At 45.9% G+C, this 19,252-nt stretch overlaps 1 protein-coding gene across 4 annotated transcripts in view; it reads right to left on the minus strand.

The window, feature by feature from the left end:
• Window positions 1-3,000: 3,000 nt before the first annotated feature.
• Window positions 3,001-19,252, minus strand: part of LOC309345778 (cytochrome P450 2A13-like) — a 43,403-nt gene continuing 27,151 nt past the window's right edge. For 2 of the 4 annotated variants that reach the window (XM_081869162.1, XM_081869165.1), the window contains 8 exons: window positions 14,974-15,136; window positions 13,187-13,336; window positions 11,617-11,777; window positions 10,510-10,686; window positions 9,134-9,275; window positions 7,878-8,065; window positions 6,528-6,669; window positions 3,001-4,559 (listed from right to left, as the gene is read on the minus strand). In XM_081869162.1, the coding sequence (XP_081725288.1) occupies window positions 4,378-4,559; window positions 6,528-6,669; window positions 7,878-8,065; window positions 9,134-9,275; window positions 10,510-10,686; window positions 11,617-11,777; window positions 13,187-13,336; window positions 14,974-15,136 (1,305 nt within the window). In that variant the 3' untranslated portion in view covers window positions 3,001-4,377. The remainder of the gene's footprint in view (window positions 4,560-6,527; window positions 6,670-7,877; window positions 8,066-9,133; window positions 9,276-10,509; window positions 10,687-11,616; window positions 11,778-13,186; window positions 13,337-14,973; window positions 15,137-19,252) is intronic. The other 2 variants (XM_081869163.1, XM_081869164.1) reach the window with 2 other exon arrangements.

Below are 19,252 nucleotides of genomic sequence, written 5' to 3' on the forward strand. Positions count from 1 at the left end.
ATCTGCGCAGTCCGAGCTGAGCCTGTTACATACCTTTGGAAGAACCTCCTCCTTGAAATTGTGCAACTTGTTTACTCTCTGCTCAGGGTCTTCTTTAAGTCTTTCAAGGACAGATAGTGGTGACAGGGAGTTGCCTGCTCACCTTTGCACCCCCAAGGGAGCTTCAGGGAGTTCCAGAGTCAAGCACAATTCTCTCACCACGTTTCTCAGAAGTCCGTATCATTTGACCAGGTCGCTGCTGGTGTAAGACTAGGAGGAGAGCAGCTGAGGCTGCAAAGGGGTCACTGTAGCAGTAATAGAGTAGTCCAGGGAGTGAATGATAGAGACAGTATCCCATAATCAAATTCAAGGGCAGCCCCACATAAAATTCATTGTGGCAGTCACCACCAAAGGTGTAAGCAGAGCAGGAACAGGCAGGGGGAAAGCATCACCATTTATTTCACAGGAGGAATGCAGCACCATTTGTCAACCACACACACACACACACATACACACACGAAGTTTTCTCAGGGAGAAGCTCACCAAATAAGCCAGGCATTGAAAAGGGGTGGTGACATAAGCAGGCATGGCCACTTTTATCTTGAAAACCCTCAAAGTCCCTTTATTGGGGCCAACCCAGAATGTCACAAAATACTGTGCAAGCCTGAGTCCAGCAGGACTCTTTATCAGGCCGGACGTTAAGCACAACGAGGGCAATTGGGAATTATGGGGATAAATACGATTTGGTATTAAAAACATAAGGCCTGCCTTGATTTTTGCTGCATAGCCTTCAAAAAGGCACGGCTAGGGAGGTTGTCATGTCAAGCACATGCTCTTCAGAGATCAGTTTACCAGAACACTCGAAGACTGGAGCATTTGAACTGAAATAGCACTGGGACGGTTAGGGTGAGGGCTTGTTCCAGTGGACAGAGAAAGTTTGTGTGGAGTTCTCATAAGCTCACCTGAAAAGGGACATTTTAGAGTTGGGAAAAGACTCAGGAAAGGACAACCAAGATGATTCAGGGGATGGAGCAACTTCGCTATGTTGGAAGGTTGCAGCCTTTTTGGTTTAGAGAGAAAGTAAGAGGGGACCTGATACAATTTTACAAATTTATGCATGACATGGAGAAAGTGCATAGACAATTTTCTCTCTCTCATGGAGTTTTTGCACATTTTAGAAAAGCCCTCTTGATTATTTGGCTGTGTGTGTGTGAGAGAGAGAGAGAGAAGTTTGTGGTTTTTGAATAGACAAGACGAGGACCAGCTTTCAGGTTGTACTTTGAAGACCCCTTCATGTGCCCAGAAAATTCTCTTCTTCAGAAATGTGAACAGCCCAGTTCTGAACAAGAGCCCATCCCTATTTGTAGCCTAACCAACTAACCAAATAAGAATTGCACTGTTGGTATTTTGAAAATGCAAGATATGTCTGTTCTCAGATTTATCTCAACTTTATTGCTTCGAGGTTTTTTGGAGATGGCAGTTTCTTTTTATTGCCCAGGTAAAGTTTCCTAAAACTCTCCCTGCTGCCTGAGACAATGTTTCTAAAACGTTGAAGCACGGGTTTCAAAGAAACTCAAGGCTGCCCATCTGATAATTAAAGGGATAATTATCTTTGTCCTTGTCTGTTTCTGCCTCTGCAAGGACCAAGGCAGAAATGACTCCAGAGTTGCGTGAGCTATGTCAGAATCTTCTTCCCTCGGGCTGTTTTATACATATAGGTGCGGGTAACAGAAAGTAAAAGAGATAGAGGAGGGAAGACTCAATCTTGGACCTTTCTCAATCTGAGTTGCAGCATGTATGTGACTGGTCACAGGTCCCTATGAACAACTGCTGGTTGCAAGGAAAAAGTAAAGTTGCAAGATACTAAATATGTGGAGAGAGCTTTATTTGATAAGAGCTATTTTGAGAAGCAAGGAAAGTGAGATGGGTTAGCCACTCTCCAAAGCAATCATGTTTCCCTAGGAAAGAGGAAGAAGGCAAAGAGAGCCAGTGTGGTGTAGTGGTTAAGAGCGGTGGACTCGTAATCTGGGGAACCGGGTTCGTGTCTCCGCTCCTCCACATGCAGCTGCTGGGTGACCTTGGGCCAGTCACACTTCTCTGAAGTCTCTCAGCCCCACTCACCTCATGGAGTGTTTGTTGTGAGGGAGGAAGGGAAAGGAGAGTGTTAGCTGCTTTGAGACTCCTTAGGGTAGTGATAAAGTGGGATATCAAATCCAAACTCTTCTTCTTCTTCTTTAAGGCTGTTGCTAGAACCTGCTTGTGAGTGCTTGCGTGAAGACTCCTCTAAACCACACACCCCTGGATAAAACACCATCGGTCTTATGGTGTGTATGGTTTGCAAAAGGATTTTTCCGTAGAAAGGAAAAGAGAGACTGTTTGGAGAGACAGGGTAATTCAGGGTTACATCTGCAGCAGCGGCAACTGCAGGTGTCTTGAACTGGCTAATTCTTTGCACTTCAATTGGTTGACTAAGTTGGGCTGTTATGTGCTGTCACCCCTCCTCTCCCAGAGGCTGCTGAGGCGTCACCAACAGAGAAATGCAAAAAAAGTCTCATTCTTCTTGAACTGTTCATTCCCATCCAGAAAGTGTTGGGGGCCAAACATGTCTGGTCTTGCAAAATCTTGGGGCAACCCTAGTAAAATGTGCATCAAAAGGCATATACTATTGAAAAGCATATTTTAAAAAATGCATGATTTGTTCTTTCTTTATTCACACCGTGGGAACAGCTGATGATATTGAAACATTGTGGGAAGCTTTTACAGCTGTGATTTGGGTAGGCCTTATAAGCAGAAATGTGGGTAAGAGAAGTGAATAGAGAACCAAGACCAAGACGAAATATTTGACCTTGCAGCTTTCTCAATTAGGGGTGCAGTAGAAATGTGTACATTCACAAAAAATAAAGCTGCAAGATACTAAAGATGTAGACAAAGAAGTAATTTCAGAAAATTAGAAACTGTTAAAAATTGTCATTGCTAAAATTCTGGCAACTGCCACAGCAAGAAGACTCAACAACATTAAAAGATTATATGAACTAGATTTATTAAGAGAAGGCACCTGAGTACATATATTGAAAAAGCAGTATACATTGTGAGGAAAGCAGAGATAAACAAGTTACCGTTTTATTATTTTTAAGTGCCACAAAAGCCTTTGACAGGGTAGAATGGCCCTAAGTATTTGAGGTACTGAGAAAAAATTATAAAGGCGATTGAAGTAGTTGTGTTATCAGCTGGCTAAAGGAGAGAAATTTTCCATCTCCATACTCAAACATATTCCCAAGGATAATGGAACAGATGACATTGAAGAAACTTTGACTTACAATGGAGGTGGGTCTCAAAGGGTGCCCTTAGTTGGCTGATGGGGGTGGGAGGGTGTGATGTCCCCTCTTCAGGGTCCCTGAGTCTTCCTGCGGAGGACTTAGATCCAAACAATGCACCAGCATTGCCTCTTGTCCCTCCTCATACTGTGGATCGAGAGATGACAAGATCCCAGAGGGGCAAGATTTCTTAGGTTATGACTGACCTATGGCTGTAAAACCTTCCAGCAACTGTCATATCCTGCAGGGTTAACTATTCTTCCTTAGCTGTTGTTGTTGTTGTTTAGTCGTTTAGTCGTGTCCGACTCTTCGTGACCCCATGGACCAGAGCACGCCAGGCATTCCTCTCTTCCACTGCCTCCCGCAGTTTGGTCAAACTCATGTTCGTAGCTTCAAGAACACTGTCCAACCATCTCGTCCTCTGTCATCCCCTTCTCCTTGTGCCTTCCATCTTTCCCAACATCAGGGTCTTTTCCAGAGAGTCTTCTCTTCTCAGGAGGTGGCCAAAGTCTTGGAGCCTCAGCTTCAGGATCTGTCCTTCCAGTGAGCACTCAGGGCTGATTTCCTTCAGAATGGAGAGGTTTGCTCTTCTTGCAGTCCATGGGACTCTCAAGAGTCTCCTCCAGCACCATAATTCAAAAGCATCCATTTTTTGGCGATCAGCCTTCTTGATGCTCTTCCTTTGCTACTCACTGGGAAAGTGTCAGGAAAGGAATGCTGGCAAACAGACCACAATGGAAAAAAGGAATGAAAGCACTGGGGAAGGGGGGGGGGCATTCTATGGTTGGACTAGACGCCAGGAGGCATTCTGATGGCCAGAAAGGGGGAAAAGGAGAGGTGCCATGGGGAAGTGGAGCAGAGGAGGAAGAGGGCAGAGAGTCAGGGAGCAGATATTTATTCACTTGTGAGATCGATTCCAAAAGAAATGAAGAGTAAGGAAATTCCACAAATGGAAACAGAGTTAATGGAAATTCAAAAGAAAGAATCAAGACTTGGTATGGTTAGCCTGTTCTGGTGCCTCCTCCTTTGACACTTGGGTGGCCAAGGTGAGTGACGATGGGGCTCCACTTCTTCAAGTCCTGCTTCAGAGGGGAATGGCACACATTTCATAAAAACGCGGAAGGGTGGCAAAGCCAATCAGCATGGGAGAGACGTCAATCTTTTCAGGTGGGACGGGAGATTTGATGTGGAAGTTCTGCAGGATGCTGGTGAAGAAGAGGAAGAGTTGCATGCGGGCCAGCTGCTCTCCAAAGCAGTAGCGTTTCCCTAGGAAGGAGGAGGAAAGCAAAGACGGGCTGTTATAGCCTGCTTGGAAATGTTTGGGCAAAGATTCCTCTAACCCACACATCCATGCGTAAAATAACACCACTGGTCCTTTGGTGTGCATAGTTGGCAAAGGGATTTTATGTAGAAGGGAAAAGAGATACCACTGGACAGACAGAGTGATTTTGGGGGGAAATCTGCAGCAGCAACATCTTCTAGCAATTTTTCTCACTTCAATTGGTCCACCAGGGTGGTATAGTTGTTAAGAGCGGTAGACTCATAATCTGGGGAACCGGGTTCGCTTCCCCGCTCCTCCACATGCAGCTGCTGGGTGACCTTGGGCCAGTCACGCTTCTCTGAAGTCTCTCAGCCCCACTCACCTCACAGAGTGTTTGTTGTGGGGGAGGAAGGGAAAGGAGACTGTTAGCCGCTTTGAGACTCCTTCGGGTAGTGATAAAGCGGGATATCAAATCCAAACTCTTCTTCTACTGGTGATTGGGCTATTATTTGCTGCAAACTCTATGGTTACCAGAGATCCCTGTTTCCCAGGGACAGTCCCCAGATTTGCAAATCTGTCCCCGGACAAAATTTGTCCCCAGAATGTGTTGGGAATTCAAGCCCATATCAGGAGAAACTGGCAACTCTCCCAGGCACCCGGCTTGATTCCCTGTTGACCTCCCTGGCTGCATTCCCCAGCAAGCGCAGGCAAGGTCTTGATAGGCGATTCTTCTCAAACGTGAGAAGAACACACCCCCTCTTTCCTGCCCCCCCCCCGGGAGGGGAAAGAGATAGACAGAAACGTATTTACATGTCTTTATTTCTGTCTTTGCAGCGTTACAAAAAACATGACTGCTCTCTTCAAACTCCAGCAGTGTTGTGGCAAACACTTCCTGTACTTGCCGGACAGGAATAAACGGAAGAGCTCATATTACACTCTGAGCTAATTCCGGTGCTTCGCACTGTGAGTTGACTGTCCCTCTGTTTCCCACGGGCAGTCCCAACATTCCCATCATGTTTACTTTTCAAGCTAGCACTTTGCAGCAGCATTGCATCCATATCGTAACAGAATGTCCCCGGATTTCATTTAAGGTCCCCGGATTTATATTTTAAGTGTTGTGGATTTATTAGTAGGGAATGGATGTTGCGTGATTGGTTCAACGGCACAAGACACATCATATGGGGAATTCTGGCAAGGCAAAATGGCGAACGCCATGGCAGCGGGCAGCTCCTGAAGTCAGCCAGACCCAAGTGCACTACCAGGCTGGCTCTGGGCTGCTGCCACTGGGGAACTGGGGACACCCTGCGCATCAACTGGGGGAACCGCTGACCCCCCCCGCCCATGGCCAAATTGAGCCAGGAGTGAGAATGCCCAGCCACCCGGCCAACTGCCCAGCGGCGCTTGGGGGCCAGGAAAACCCTGGAGCCGATGCAGGGAGAAGGAGGAGAGAAGGAGAAAGAAGTAAGAGGAAGAGGAAGGAGAAAAAAGAGGGGAGCCCTGACCTTGCTGTGCCACTGCCACTGCCGCTGCTGAGGAGGAGAGGTAGGAGAGCACCAGGAGGGCAAGGACACGTGGCCGAACCCAGGCCTGACCTGAGCCTACTCCACGGCAGCTAGCGCTCCAAGAGAGCAGGCCAGGACCCAGAGGAAGGCCGTGCAACAGAGGAGACCACAGAAGAGAAGATATTACTTCTTAATATTACAACTACCAGACTTTTAGAAGACATCTGAAGGCAGCCCTGTTTAGGGAAGCTTTTAATGTTTGATGTTTTAATGTATTTTAATTTTTTTTTTTTTAAAATCCGCCCAGAGTGGCTGGGGAAGTCCAGCCAGATGGGCGAGGTATAAATAAATTATTATTATTAATCTTTTTTTTTTCTCTTTTCAAGAAAAAAAAAGTGTCCCCAGATTCTTTGGAAAAAAATATGGTAACCTTAGTAATCTCCCCACCCCCCAGGGCTGTTGAGTACTCACCAATAGAGAAAGGCATAAAAGCCTCATTCTTCTTGAACTGCCCATTCCCATCCAGGAAATGTTGTGGGTCAAACACGTCTGGTCTTGCAAAATGTCGGGGGTCTCTCAGCACAGACCCGAGCATGGGAAACACTTCCGTTCCCTGAAGAAGAGAGAGAGAGAAATGAGAAGATACGGGAGAAATGGGAGATTCTTCTGTTATGAAATCAGTGACAGTTCCCCATTTCTGTATTTCCTCCCTTGGTGAAGTGTGCCTCCCTCCCTCATTATTAACACTCGTAAGGAATTTTAGAACATGCCTGTCCTCTTTCTGTGGTCCTCTCACAGGAAAGCCACTTCCGCCCTAAGGAGAAGGTGGGGTTGTGGGCTTCACGGCCCCTCCATGCATGTGGTGGGTGGAGGCCAGCCCCCGCGTGATTGGGGAGATTCCCAGCCGCGTCACCCCCTGGCCAGCCAATCAGCCGGTTCAGGGGGCGTCGCCTGCCCTATAAAAGCAGGACATGGCTGTGGATCTCCCTCTTTGCTGCCCACCAGCTGTTCCTGTTTTGGTTTGGGGAAGAGGAATGTTAGTGTTATGTACTGAGTTGAATAGGATCCAAAAGGCAGCAGTCTGATTGGTCCTAGAACAATAGGATTCAGAATGCAGCAGTCTGATTGGTCCTAGAACAATAGGATTCAGAATGCAGTAGTCTGATTGGTCCTAGAACAATAGGATTCAGAATGCAGCAGTCTGATTGGTCCTAGAACAATAGGCTCCAGAATGCAGCCATCTGATTGGTCCTAGAACAATAGGATTCAGAATGCAGCCGTCTGATTGGTCCTAGAACAATAGGATTCAGAATGCAGCAGTCTGATTGGTCCTAGAACAATAGGATTCAGAATGCAGCAGTCTGATTGGTCCTAGAACAATAGGGTCCAGAATGCAGCAGTCTGATTGGTCCACAGGAGCCACCCAATCCAGCTCCAGGTGGAAGTGAATCCGCAACCTGATTGGCCTACAGGAGAATCCCGGAATTAGCCAATCACGTGGGGCCCATTGTGTAAATAATGTATTTAAAGCAGACATTCTGGGGGAACTTCCATTCCTCCTCACCACTATGAGCTGAATAAAGAGCATGAAATCCACTCTCAACTCCGAGTATATTTCAGCTAGGGATGATGGACCCAAGGTGGTTTCATCTGGCAGGGCTCCTCTGCTTTTATTATGGTTTTGACTCCACAGCAGTGATGACAGATGAGACAGAGACGAAAGGTGCCTTGGGAATATTAACTGGCTCATCATCCATATCTGGATATAGTACTTAATGGTGGGGTCTCAGGAATTTTTTAAAAAAGAAAAATAAGCAATACCTTGGGAATGGTGTATCCCCGGAACTGAGTATCACGGGTCACTCGTCGTGATACCCCCATAGGAATTATGTCAGAGAATCTCTGGATCTCATGGATCACAGCATCCGTATAGGGCATCAGGGGCCGGTCGTTCATGTTGGGACTGCGATTCCGGCCAATCACACGTTCAATCTCCTTATGGACCTTCTCTGTTGAGAAATCAGCGGGATATAAGAAAAGGGAGACCTCTCATAGCTGGGAAAGCTAATAGACATTTTCCCGAAGAAGGGAAGACAGTTTCCCGCCTTCCATCCCGTTCTGCTGTCACCTTGAACCTCCCTACATTCTCAGAAAAATATTTTTAAACGGACTATAAGGGCAATGCTTACTAAAAATGACTCATGTATCTATCCACATGAGCCCCATTATATTTTAAACTTAGAGAGGCCCGTGAACATATGTTTTACTTCAATGAATTGACTTTTGTACAACTCCGGAAAGCTTTTACAAAGTTACGATTAAATACAATAAACTCTGTTTATAGAGATGGGAGACATAGAGGCATACCAGTAATTGAACGTGTTTGTATTGGGGGATGCCCTGAATTAGAGGACCTTACGCATTATATCTTGCTCTGCCCCTTATACACTGAAGCAAGAGAACGGTTTTTGACACCTATAATGATATGGTCCTCTGGCCAGAATCCTTCTGACATGATTCTATATCTCCTTGCAGACATTGATAAGTATGTGACCTGGCATGTAGCACTTTTTGCAACTGCCGCCAGGAAAATTAGAAAAGAATTATATAGCCGAGATAGCTATCAGCTGTAAAGGAGATGAATTTATTTGACCCCATCTACACCAAGTTGTATTTTTCTCACTAAACTTTGTACATAATTGTCTGTTCTATTATTTAACATTACTTTTAATACATTAGTGGCCCCGCGGTGATTTTAGCTTATAAATTTTATTGTCCGATGTTTCAATTTGTATATTAAGGAGTTTTTATAGTTTTGTGCAGATTAGGTGATGTTTTGACAATATAAATGTTTTTAAGTTTCTGTATCAAATTAGTATATACAGTGGTGCCTCGCAAGACGAAATTAATCCGTTCCGTGAGGCTCTTTGTATAGCGGTTTTCTCGTCTTGCGAAGCAAGCCCATTGACAGCTTAGCGGCGTTCGTCTTGTGGGGCACCACTGTATTCTATTGAATTATATTGTATACATTGCAGCAGCCTTTGGCTATAAGCAATAAATTTGGCTGACTGACTTACCTTGAACCTCCGGGTATTTCAGCAGAAGAAGGAAGCCATAGCGCAAGGTGGTGCTGACAGTTTCTGTGCCAGCAAAGAAAACAGCGAGAGTAGTCAAAACCAGATTCCTCAGGGAGAACTCGGAGTGTGGGTTTTCCTTTTCCTGGCCAGAAGGAGGAAGAGGGGAAGAAGGAGGTTTCTCTTATTAAACATTGCTATAGTCTAAAGTCTTTCCCACAAGGCGCTCTTTCTCTTACTGTTCAGCTGAGCTGCAATGACGTCTTGGTCAATCAGATAAGGGGATATGGACAGTCGCGGACTGTTGAAAAGGTGGCTTTAATTCATGGCCCTCCGAGTTGTGGGAATGTTCAGGGATGCATGGGAGGATATATTGTTTGATTATAGCCTTTCCAACTTGTGTTAACAAGGTCACAATTTAGCAGAGTAACATTCCCCTTTTTAAACTCGCAGCGGGTGCATTTGCTCAGGCTAGCTAAAGCCTCTATAATAACTGTTCTGGTAAAGGTAAAGGGACCCCTGACCATTAGGTCCAGACCCGACTCTGGGGTTGCGGCGCTCATCTCGCTTCATTGGCCGAGGGAGTCGGCGTACAGTTTCCGGGTCATGTGGCCAGCATGACTAAGCCGCTTCTGGCGAACCAGAGCAGCGCACGGAAGCACTGTTTACCTTCCCGCTGGAGCGGTACCTATTTATCTACTTTCACTTTGACGTGCTTTTGAGCTGCTAGGTTGGCAGGCGCAGGGACCCAGCAACGGGAGCTCACCACGTCATGGGGATTCGAACTGCCTACCTTCTGATCAGCAAGTCCTAGGCTCTGTGGTTTAACCCACAGTGCCACCCACGTCCCAACTGTTCTGGTATTTCCCCCCTTATTTTGTCATAAAAGATAAGACACGACACAATCTTCTATAAAAGTATAAAAAGAGTTTATTCACATTCTGTTCACAATCAGATCCCAGAAGGCAGACTTATCTTAGAAAAGTAACATACACCTGGAAACTATCTCATAAGGAGACAGTCCCTTTGTCCTCTCTTGGCTGGAAGCATCTTTGGCTAAGCAGATGTTGCTTCTTCGATGCATGTAGTCAAAAAGAGAGAGAGATGGCTGCCCTGGCCTGTGCTTTTGTTGTTACCTGCACAGGTGAGGCCACACCCACCTCTAGTCACACGCAGAGGAAGTCTGTCCCAGCCCAGAAGGAAACAGGAAGTTTACCTGCTGGCTGGACAAACATTCCTCCCCATGTGTAAACATGTTCACTCTAGGAATGTTGTACATGACTGCTCTTGTGTTTCACATCCCACACAAGTGGGCGTGGGGCAAGACAACTTTCTTTCCCAAGAAAATCATCACAGTTCTTGGAACGCAGTAATCATACCTGATGCATTTTCACAAGGAAACAGTCGATGAAATCCCGAGGGGAGTTGGGGTCCAGGGTCTCCTCATTGGCTTTTACTTTCCTTGTGATGAACTTCTCCAACCCTAAGAGTTGCTTGAAGGCTTCCTGCTGTGGGCCAGGGAGGTACTGCATGACGCCTGAGAACATGTCGTAGAGCTGCAGAGTCATGGGGAGGAAGAGAGACCCGATATTTTCCCAAGTGAAGCTGAGATAAAGGTGCAGTTTGCATCTGAGGCTCACCTAACACACACAAACATCCAACCCTCCCTTTATGGTGGAGGCTGATGCCTCTGACAGGGCAGTGGGAGATGTGTCTGCAAGCTGATGAGGAAAGGGAGCTGAGGTCACACACCAGCCATTCAGTCATGGGCGTGGTCGGAAACCTGGAAGTGTTTCTCTTGCCAATACAGAATTAACTATCAGACAGGTGCCTTCCTTATCTGGGACAGGCTGTGACAGTAGGCACAGAGACAAACAGAAGTTGTATAAGGCCTTCAAGGGGCATGTCTGAGATCCAGCGCCGAGGACCTTCTGGTGGTTCCCTCAGTGCGAGAAGCCAAGTTACAGGGAACCAGGCAGAGGGCCTTCTCGGTAGTGGCACCTGCCCTGTGGAACGCCCTCCCACCAGATGTCAAAGAGAACAACAACTACCAGACTTTTAGACGACATCTAAAGGCAGCCCTGTTTAGGGAAGCTTTTAATGTTTGGTGCATTACTGTATTCAATATTGTGTTGGAAGCCGCCCAGAGTAGCTGGGGAAACCCAGCCAGATGGGCGGAGTATAAGTAATAAATTATTATTACTATGTCTCTGGTGCACTCCTAGATTGGTGAGGTGTTGTGTGAGACATTTGGTTTCTCAGGCTCAGGGAAAGAGATCTCTCCTGGTTCTGGTGCTATTTGTACTGTGAGCTTCTGTTGGTCATCCTCACTCAGACCCCTGAAGGTGGTCTGCTTCTTAACTGGCAATGCTGCAGCTTCTGACTGTGTCTTGATCGCTGCTGGACTTTGGGGTAATGGCAGATTAAGAGGAATGACATTATTCACTCACTCACTCAGGAAGTCCTTCCTCTCCCCTCCAATTTACCTGTCCCCAAGAGGTGGCAGTGAACCGGAAGCTACCCAGCATCATGCTGAGCAAGGAGTGGAACTCCTGATCTTCGTATTCAAAGCGGTCGCCAAAGGCGATGGAGCTGATGACGTTGGACACCGTGCGGCTCAGGGTGTAGGTGGGGTCAAAGGGTGTGCCTAGAAAAAAAGACATACACACACAGTGCAAGTCACTCAACCCAGGAACAAATCAAGAATGACCGCTCCCCGCCTAAAACGGGGGGCGCCCTTTGCGTGGACGCGTGCAGCCCCTAGATCTGGAGCGGCTCCAACAGCATAGGCTTGGCTTTGCCTTCCCTCAGGTGGGATACCTGGAGGTCTCCGCCTACCTCAGTCAGTTGTCCAATCCCACCTGGGGCGAAGCGTTGCCAAGGAGACCAGGCCAGGTAGGGGAGGGATTACCTGCCCACACAATAGAGGGAGGATCTTACCTGGGAATCCTCACTTGGCTCCAGAGCTTCTCCCACCCTACCCACCCTCAGTTAATGTCTTATTTTGCAGGTTAACCTTTCTTCACAGGTTTTGCAGGTTAATTTTTCTTCACAGGTATGCGGGCGCTGCTACGTTAAGGTTGCTGTTAAAGGGCCGGAAAGGAATTTCCCTGCATTGGCAGGTTTCACCTTTCCCGTAGCAAAACGTCACAACTTTGGCGGTATCAGGCCTTGGGCGGAATCCTTTAGTCCATCTTCCTCTTTGCGGCGGCGATACCAGGGTTCCCCGTTAAAGGGGTTTCTGAAGGGAGGCTTTGACCGTACGCCGAAAGGTCATCATTGCTCTCCCCTGCGGCGGCGGTGTAACGGGGGCGGCTATCTCTGCTTGAACATATGTTCTCCAGAGCCGGCCCATCCTCCCCCCCCCCACTGGATAACCCTGATGCTCCCTAGGTCCCCGGCTGGGGACTGGGGAGGGAGAACGCCCAATGCCTGAGCCAACGTCTACCCACATTTGAAATTTAATAAAGTTGTGGCCAATTTAATCCCATAGCACGTTGTCCTGAGTCGTTATTCCACATGACGGGGGGGACCGCGCGGGATCTGGGGACTCTGCCTGTCCACACAATATACTTTGCAAAGCAGTCCACTCTTACCTCATTATTCCTTTGAGCAACATTTCTTCAAGTGGATGTAGAGTGTTGGTGATGTACAGTCATACGTCGGGTTACAGAAGCTTCAGGTTGTGTTTTTTTCGGGTTGCAGACCGCCGAAACCCAGAAGTACCGGAATGGGTTACTTCCGGGTTTTGGCAGTTGCGCATGCGCAGAAATGCCAAATCACAACCTGCGCATGCACAGATGCGGCGCTGCGGGTTGCGAACATGCATCCTGCACCGATCACGTTCGCAACCGGAATGTCCACTGTATTTAGCTTAGGCTAAGTTATGTCTTTTCCCACCCATTGCCAAAAACAAAAGCAGCCGTGATAATATTCAGTATAAAGCCTTCAGCTGCCCACTTAACTGCCCACAGTTTCTAACTATCACTGTCAAGCGTTTCTGTCACCTGTAACTCATTAAGCAGCATTTCTTGAAGATACCAAAACTGAGCTCACTTTTTGTTTCCCTCAGGGATTCCAGCAGGAAGTGGGCCTCCTCCAGGATTCTCTCTTCGATGGATCTCTTTCCCATCCCAAAATTCCTCAGCGTCATGATGGAGAATCGGCGTAGCTGCTTGGCCCGTTCCCCGTTACTGAAGGAAACCCCTGGGAAGCAAAGGAGCCAGAGAAGTGAGCAGGAGAAAGAGGAGCTGAAGGGTGAGACCATTTTAAGCTAGACTTAAGTATGTCATTTTAACTGGATTACGATATTAAGCCTACCTGAAAAATGCTGCTATATCAGTTACTCTTCAACAGGCATTCTGAGTAAATGCTATTTTTCCCTTTTGTGGCATTATTTTAAGAGGGAGAAAAGAGGGAAATACCAGGAGAATCCAGTCTGCCTTAAATAATCCTGGATTTGCTATGATAGTTTTAGCCTTTTAGCTTATCAAAGCTTCCCTGCAAAGGGATGAACTCTGTGGAACTCGGAAATGTGAGGAAGGAAGGATAATATGTTAAATATATTATCTCCTACCATGTATTCACATCCTAACATTTAAGAGTAACTGAGAGGCAAAGACACAGTTGACAATCAGCTGATAGAAGGCACTTGCAGACTCAAGAGCTTTTTCAATACAAGTATTATCTATGCTTGCAATGCCACTAAGTTACATCAGTAGTCCTTTACTTGGCGATGAATATTCAGATGCAAATCCCATCTCTTCTATGACTTGTCTGAATGGTCGGAGCTTCCATACAACTGAGCTGTAATGACTCTCCTCTGTGTCGTATCTTCGGAATCCATCGACCTCTGCTTCGACGTGATTAACGACCTAAGCCTTTGAATGAGACTTCAGGCATCCTCCCATTACGCAGAGGATCCAAACAGCAGCAGGAGAGCCAGAAATATGTGCTACATTGATACATTTATTTCTAACTACGCAGGACAGAAAAGAATATGTGTCTGCTCTCTGTGAGAGACTGAGAACAACAAGAAGAAACAAACAGGAAGCCAGTAACATCAACATCCATCTCCCGTCTGTCAGCATCGCCCTTGAGCCAGTGTCACCAACTGGACTCATGCACTTCAACCCCGACTGGGCTAGGCGAGCTGGGTAGCACTTCCAGAGACCACCAGGTCAAAGTGCTGTGGACTCACAGCTTAGAGTTGTGAGCACCGGATTCACTTCCACAATACAGTCGTCGCACAGCAGAGTATAGCAGAGTCTGGCAGTGTATAAACAACTCGGAGAGCAGCTCTGTAGAATATCTTCTTTTATTCTATAACTACAACTATAATACAAAACTATATACAGAACTAAATAGGGCTAAGCATAAATGAATGCTGCACTGAGTGTCTGCAGCTGCTCTTAGCAGCAACCTTATCTCTACACACGATCTCTAACACTCAGTCTCTCTCTCTCTCCGACACACTGACTGACTGACTGACTGACTTGGTGCTGGAGCTGAATAAGTAGAAAGCAGAACACTGCTCCTCCTCTCTGGAGAATCAGCAGACTCGTCAGGAGATTCTTGGATATGGGAGGGGTGAAATCTCCTCACCGTCTCCCGTGAGACTTCCAACAGTCTGGAATGTCAACAGAGTCTTGTGACTCCAAAAACTGCACAGTGGCATAACATAAATCTAACATGAATGACATAGAGAAGCCCTCTCTCAGCCTGTCCTCAGCGAAACTGGTATATAAAAAAAATCTACTTCACAGGACCACTGCTAAGTTCAATGCCAGAACAATGGTATTACTGATGCGCTCTGGCCAAGGGTTGCCCAAGAAGAGACTGACCGTAACCCCGGAAAAGCCAGTCAAACATGGCTTGCACTCCACGGCCACCAAACTCTTCGGCCTGGTCCACCAGAGCCTCCTTCACGGCATCGTATCCACACAAGACCACAACACGGCGGGGCCCTAAGTGGATGGTGTAGACAGGACCATATTTCTCACGGATCTGTGAAAAGAGGGGGAGGGCATTGTGTGAGGTCATGGAACAGATGGAGAGATGGAACAAATTGCTCACCTGCCTCTGCAGAGATTAGTAGCTCCTGAAAGCCTAAGCCTAATTAGGCAATGAAAAACACATCCTTTATGATACACCTCTGGTTCTCCATTATCTGTGCACCAGAATTTAAGAAGGATATTGGCAAGCTGGAACGTGTGCAGAGAAGTGCGACCAGGATGATCAAGGGTCTGGAGATGAAGCCTTATGAGGAATGGTTGAAGGAGTTGGGTATGTTTTGCCATGATAAGAGGAGACTGGGGAGAGATATGAAAGCCTTCTTGAAATATCTACAGGGCTGTCACCTGGAAAATAGAGCAAGCTTGTTTGCTCCTGTAGGACCAAACCAATGGATTCATGTTATAAGCAAAGAGCTTCTGACTTAACTTCAGAAAGAACTTTCTGGTGGTAAGAGCTGTTCTACAGTGGGACAGAATCCCTCAGAAGGTAGTGGTTGAAATTTGCAGTTCCTCAAATTTTGCAATGAATTTCTCCAAACCCACAAGTATACAAAGTGTGCATATAAAGGCATATATTTGTGGAAATAGCATACAAAATTGCATTATATTTGGGGGGGGGGGTTCACTACATAAATGTGGCTATAAGGCAGATCTGCCCACAAAAATGTGTATACCCTATTAAGAAAATGCACAGTGAAATTCTGATGAATTTCCATGAGGATTAAAAACATACCAACTGATGCAGAATGTAATGGACTGAGAGAAACGGAAAGAAACAGATTCACCCACCACTAAAGGCACACAACACCAGCAGGCTACCATGAGGAAACCTCTCCTCCATGTGGGGAACTGAGATTAAGATTGGAATCATGGAATTATAGACTTGGAAGGTACCCCAAGGGTCATGAGAAATGAGAACAATGAGAGAAACAGATTCAACCACCTCTACAGCCACATGACACCAGCAGGCTATCCTGAGAAAACTTCTCCTCCATCACCAGATTTGTGGTTAAATCCGGGCTGGTCTCAGATATTAAATTGCCCTGCAATCAGGTACATTCTTTCACCTTTGGTGGACATGCCCAAGGATTAAGACTTTCTGGGAGATGATTTATAATGAAATGAAAAAGGTATTTAAATATACCTTTCAGAAGAAATCAGAGGCCTTTCTCCTGGGCATGGTCAGCCAATTGGTGTTAAAGAAGGATAGAACTTTCTTTATGTACGCCACAACAGCAGCAAGAATACTTATTGCAAAGTATTGGAAGACACAAGATTTACCCACCCGGGAAGAATGGCAGATGAAGGTGATGGACTATATGGAATTGGCGGAAATGACTGGCAGAATCCGAGACCAGGGAGAAGAGTTGGTGGAAGAAGATTGGAAGAAATTTAAAGTTTATTTACAGAAACATTGTAAAATTAAGGAATGTTAGAAGGATGTTGGAATGAAGTTTTGTGGTTTTAGCAGAAATGATATAAAGGATTAAGTAAAAATGGATAGTTAATTGGTGAAAGAAAAGAGTGTAAAATTACAGTATGTTAAGATAAATTATTAGGATGAAAACAAAGATGGAAAGGATTTGCTAAAATATCTAACTGAACTAGAATACAAAAAAGGGAGGTGTGAGGAGGTCAAGGAAACAAGCAAATGAAAAATAAGTTATGGGAAGGTTTGATTTGTTTTTTTCTTTTTTCTTTTTCTTAATTGTTTGTATTTTTCTGGGTTTTTTATTTTTTGCTTGTCTGTATATATGGTGATGTGTTGTCTTGTTTTTTCTTGCTTAATTTAGTGTTTTCTTTTTGTAATCTTTAAAACTGGAATAAATATTATTTTAAAAAAATAAAATAAATTGCCCTGCAATCTACCTGTGTAGTTGGTGCCAACAAGCTGAATCTGGGTGGGGAAAAGAGTTATCCAGGCCAAGCCCTGGGAGAAGATGATCTTGGATTAAGGCAGGGCTCTTGTTCTCCCAGGACTTTGTTGGTTCTCCCAGGACTTTGTTTCCCTCCTTGGCCAATATTTTTCCTGTCCAAATTCAGCTGGTTGGCACCACTTACATAGGTAAACTGTAGGGCCATTTGATAGCTGCTCAGATTTTGTTTTGAACTTTGATCATTTGTTTGCTTTTGCATTTGTGTGCATTTGTCATTTGTCAACCACCTTAGGGGACTTTTTTGGTTGAAAGGTGAGTATAATAAATTAATAATAAATAAATTACACAACATAACATGCCATCTGGATAATCCCTGGGCACCACCTCCAAGCCTGGACAAGCTCAGCACAGTCTCCAGTTTCACCTACCTGGTGGAGCAGGTTCGGCTCAGTGTTGGATTTCCAACTGATTCCAAAGAATCAAATAGTTGGATCTCCTTACGCGGTGCAATATTTATTTCTGGTTATGTTTGCATGCAACCTTTCTGTTAAGGATACCAGGGCTGAAACTGAGCATGGCGCCAACTGGGTGAAATAAGCCAGGCTGCAAGACTTACCTCATGGCGGTGCAGCTTTGAGCAGTCTCTGCCCCACATAAAAAGGTCAGGGACCCCTGACCATTAGGTCCAGTCGTGACCGACTCTGGGGTTGCGGCGCTCATCTCGCTTTATTGGCCGAGGGAGCCGGCGTACAGCTTCCAGGTCGTGTGGCCAGCATGACTAAGCCGCTTCTGGCGAACCAGAGCAGTGCACGGAAACGCCATTTACCTTCCCGTTGGAGCGGTACCTATTTATCTACTTGCACTTTGACGTGCTTTCAAACTGCTAGGTTGGCAGGAGCAGGGACCAAGCAACGGGAGTTCACCCCGTCGCAGGGATTCGAACCGCTGACCTTCTGATCGGCAAGTCCTAGGCTCTGTGGTTTAACCCACAGTGCCACCCGCATCCCAGCAAAAAATGGCATCGAGAAAGGATGTTCCTGGCTGATCTCCACAGCCTGTTTTGATTGTTTAATTGGGCTTTGTTTGTGTTATGTACTGAGCTGAATCCTAGATCAATAGGATCCAGAATGCAGCAGTCTGATTGGTCGGCAGGAGCCACCCAATCCAGCTTCAGGTGGAAGTGTATCAGCAACCTGATTGGCCTGCAGGAGCAGCCAATCAGGCTCCTGGATGAAGTGAATCAGAAACCCGATTGGCCTGCAAGAGCAGCCAATCATGCTTCTAGAGGAGGTGAATCCGCAACCTGATTGGCCTACAGGAGCACCCCCAGAATTAGCCAGTCACATGGGGCCCATTGTGTAAATAATGTATATATAGCTGGATGTTTTGGGGGAAGTTTCATTCATTGCTACTATGAGCTGAATAAAGAGCATGAAATTCACACTTGACTCTGAATATATTTCAGTTGGTTTTTCTCTTCATGTGATAGTGCTGTTGCTGGCCTAGCAGCTATCTAATTTATCAGGGGGCAAGGACCATTTTTGTGTTGTTTTACTCTCTGAGGAGCCAAGAATTGTTAATCAGTTTTAAAGGCAGTTCAACAGCCGCAGGTCAGCCACCTCTTTGGAGTTCTTGCCATTTTATCTTCACTGGTTTCAAACTTTAAGGACTTTTAAACTTTTTAAAAACCAAAGTTTCTGAATAGGAATCTGGCAGATGTGGTAACTGATCCTTTAAATTGTACGCCTTCTGGGATAAACAGTCTGCCAACAGAATTCTCCACTGATGCTTCTCACAGTCCTTAAAGGGTGTGTTTGGGTTAGAACTATATGATTTCAAGAGACGTGTGTTATCTATTTGTGTAGATGAACCAGAACAAGCTCAATAATATGCACTCTATAAAACAAGAAATTTCAGCACTGAGATCTGCTTTGGATTCTATAGTGGCTCTGAGAGGAACCGGGGATTTTGAAGGTAGCCTCCGAGGAATTTTGTGAGAGGAAATCAGAAGTGCTCCAGGCTGATTAACTTGGAGCAGTTAGGATTGAGAATGTGAACGTCCCTTCCAATGAGCCCTCCATCCTATTCCACCTAAGGAGAAAATAACTAGACTGACAGTACATAGAAAAGATTTTTGGGGTTTTTGCATTAACGCTTTGGGACCCAGACCTGGTTGTTTTGAATGAGTGGCATTTATGATGACTGGTAGGAGGGCAGTTCTCAGTCTTCAC

This window comes from Podarcis erhardii, assembly GCF_964252035.2.
Source record: "Podarcis erhardii genome assembly, chromosome: 7".
NCBI lineage: Eukaryota > Metazoa > Chordata > Lepidosauria > Squamata > Lacertidae > Podarcis > Podarcis erhardii.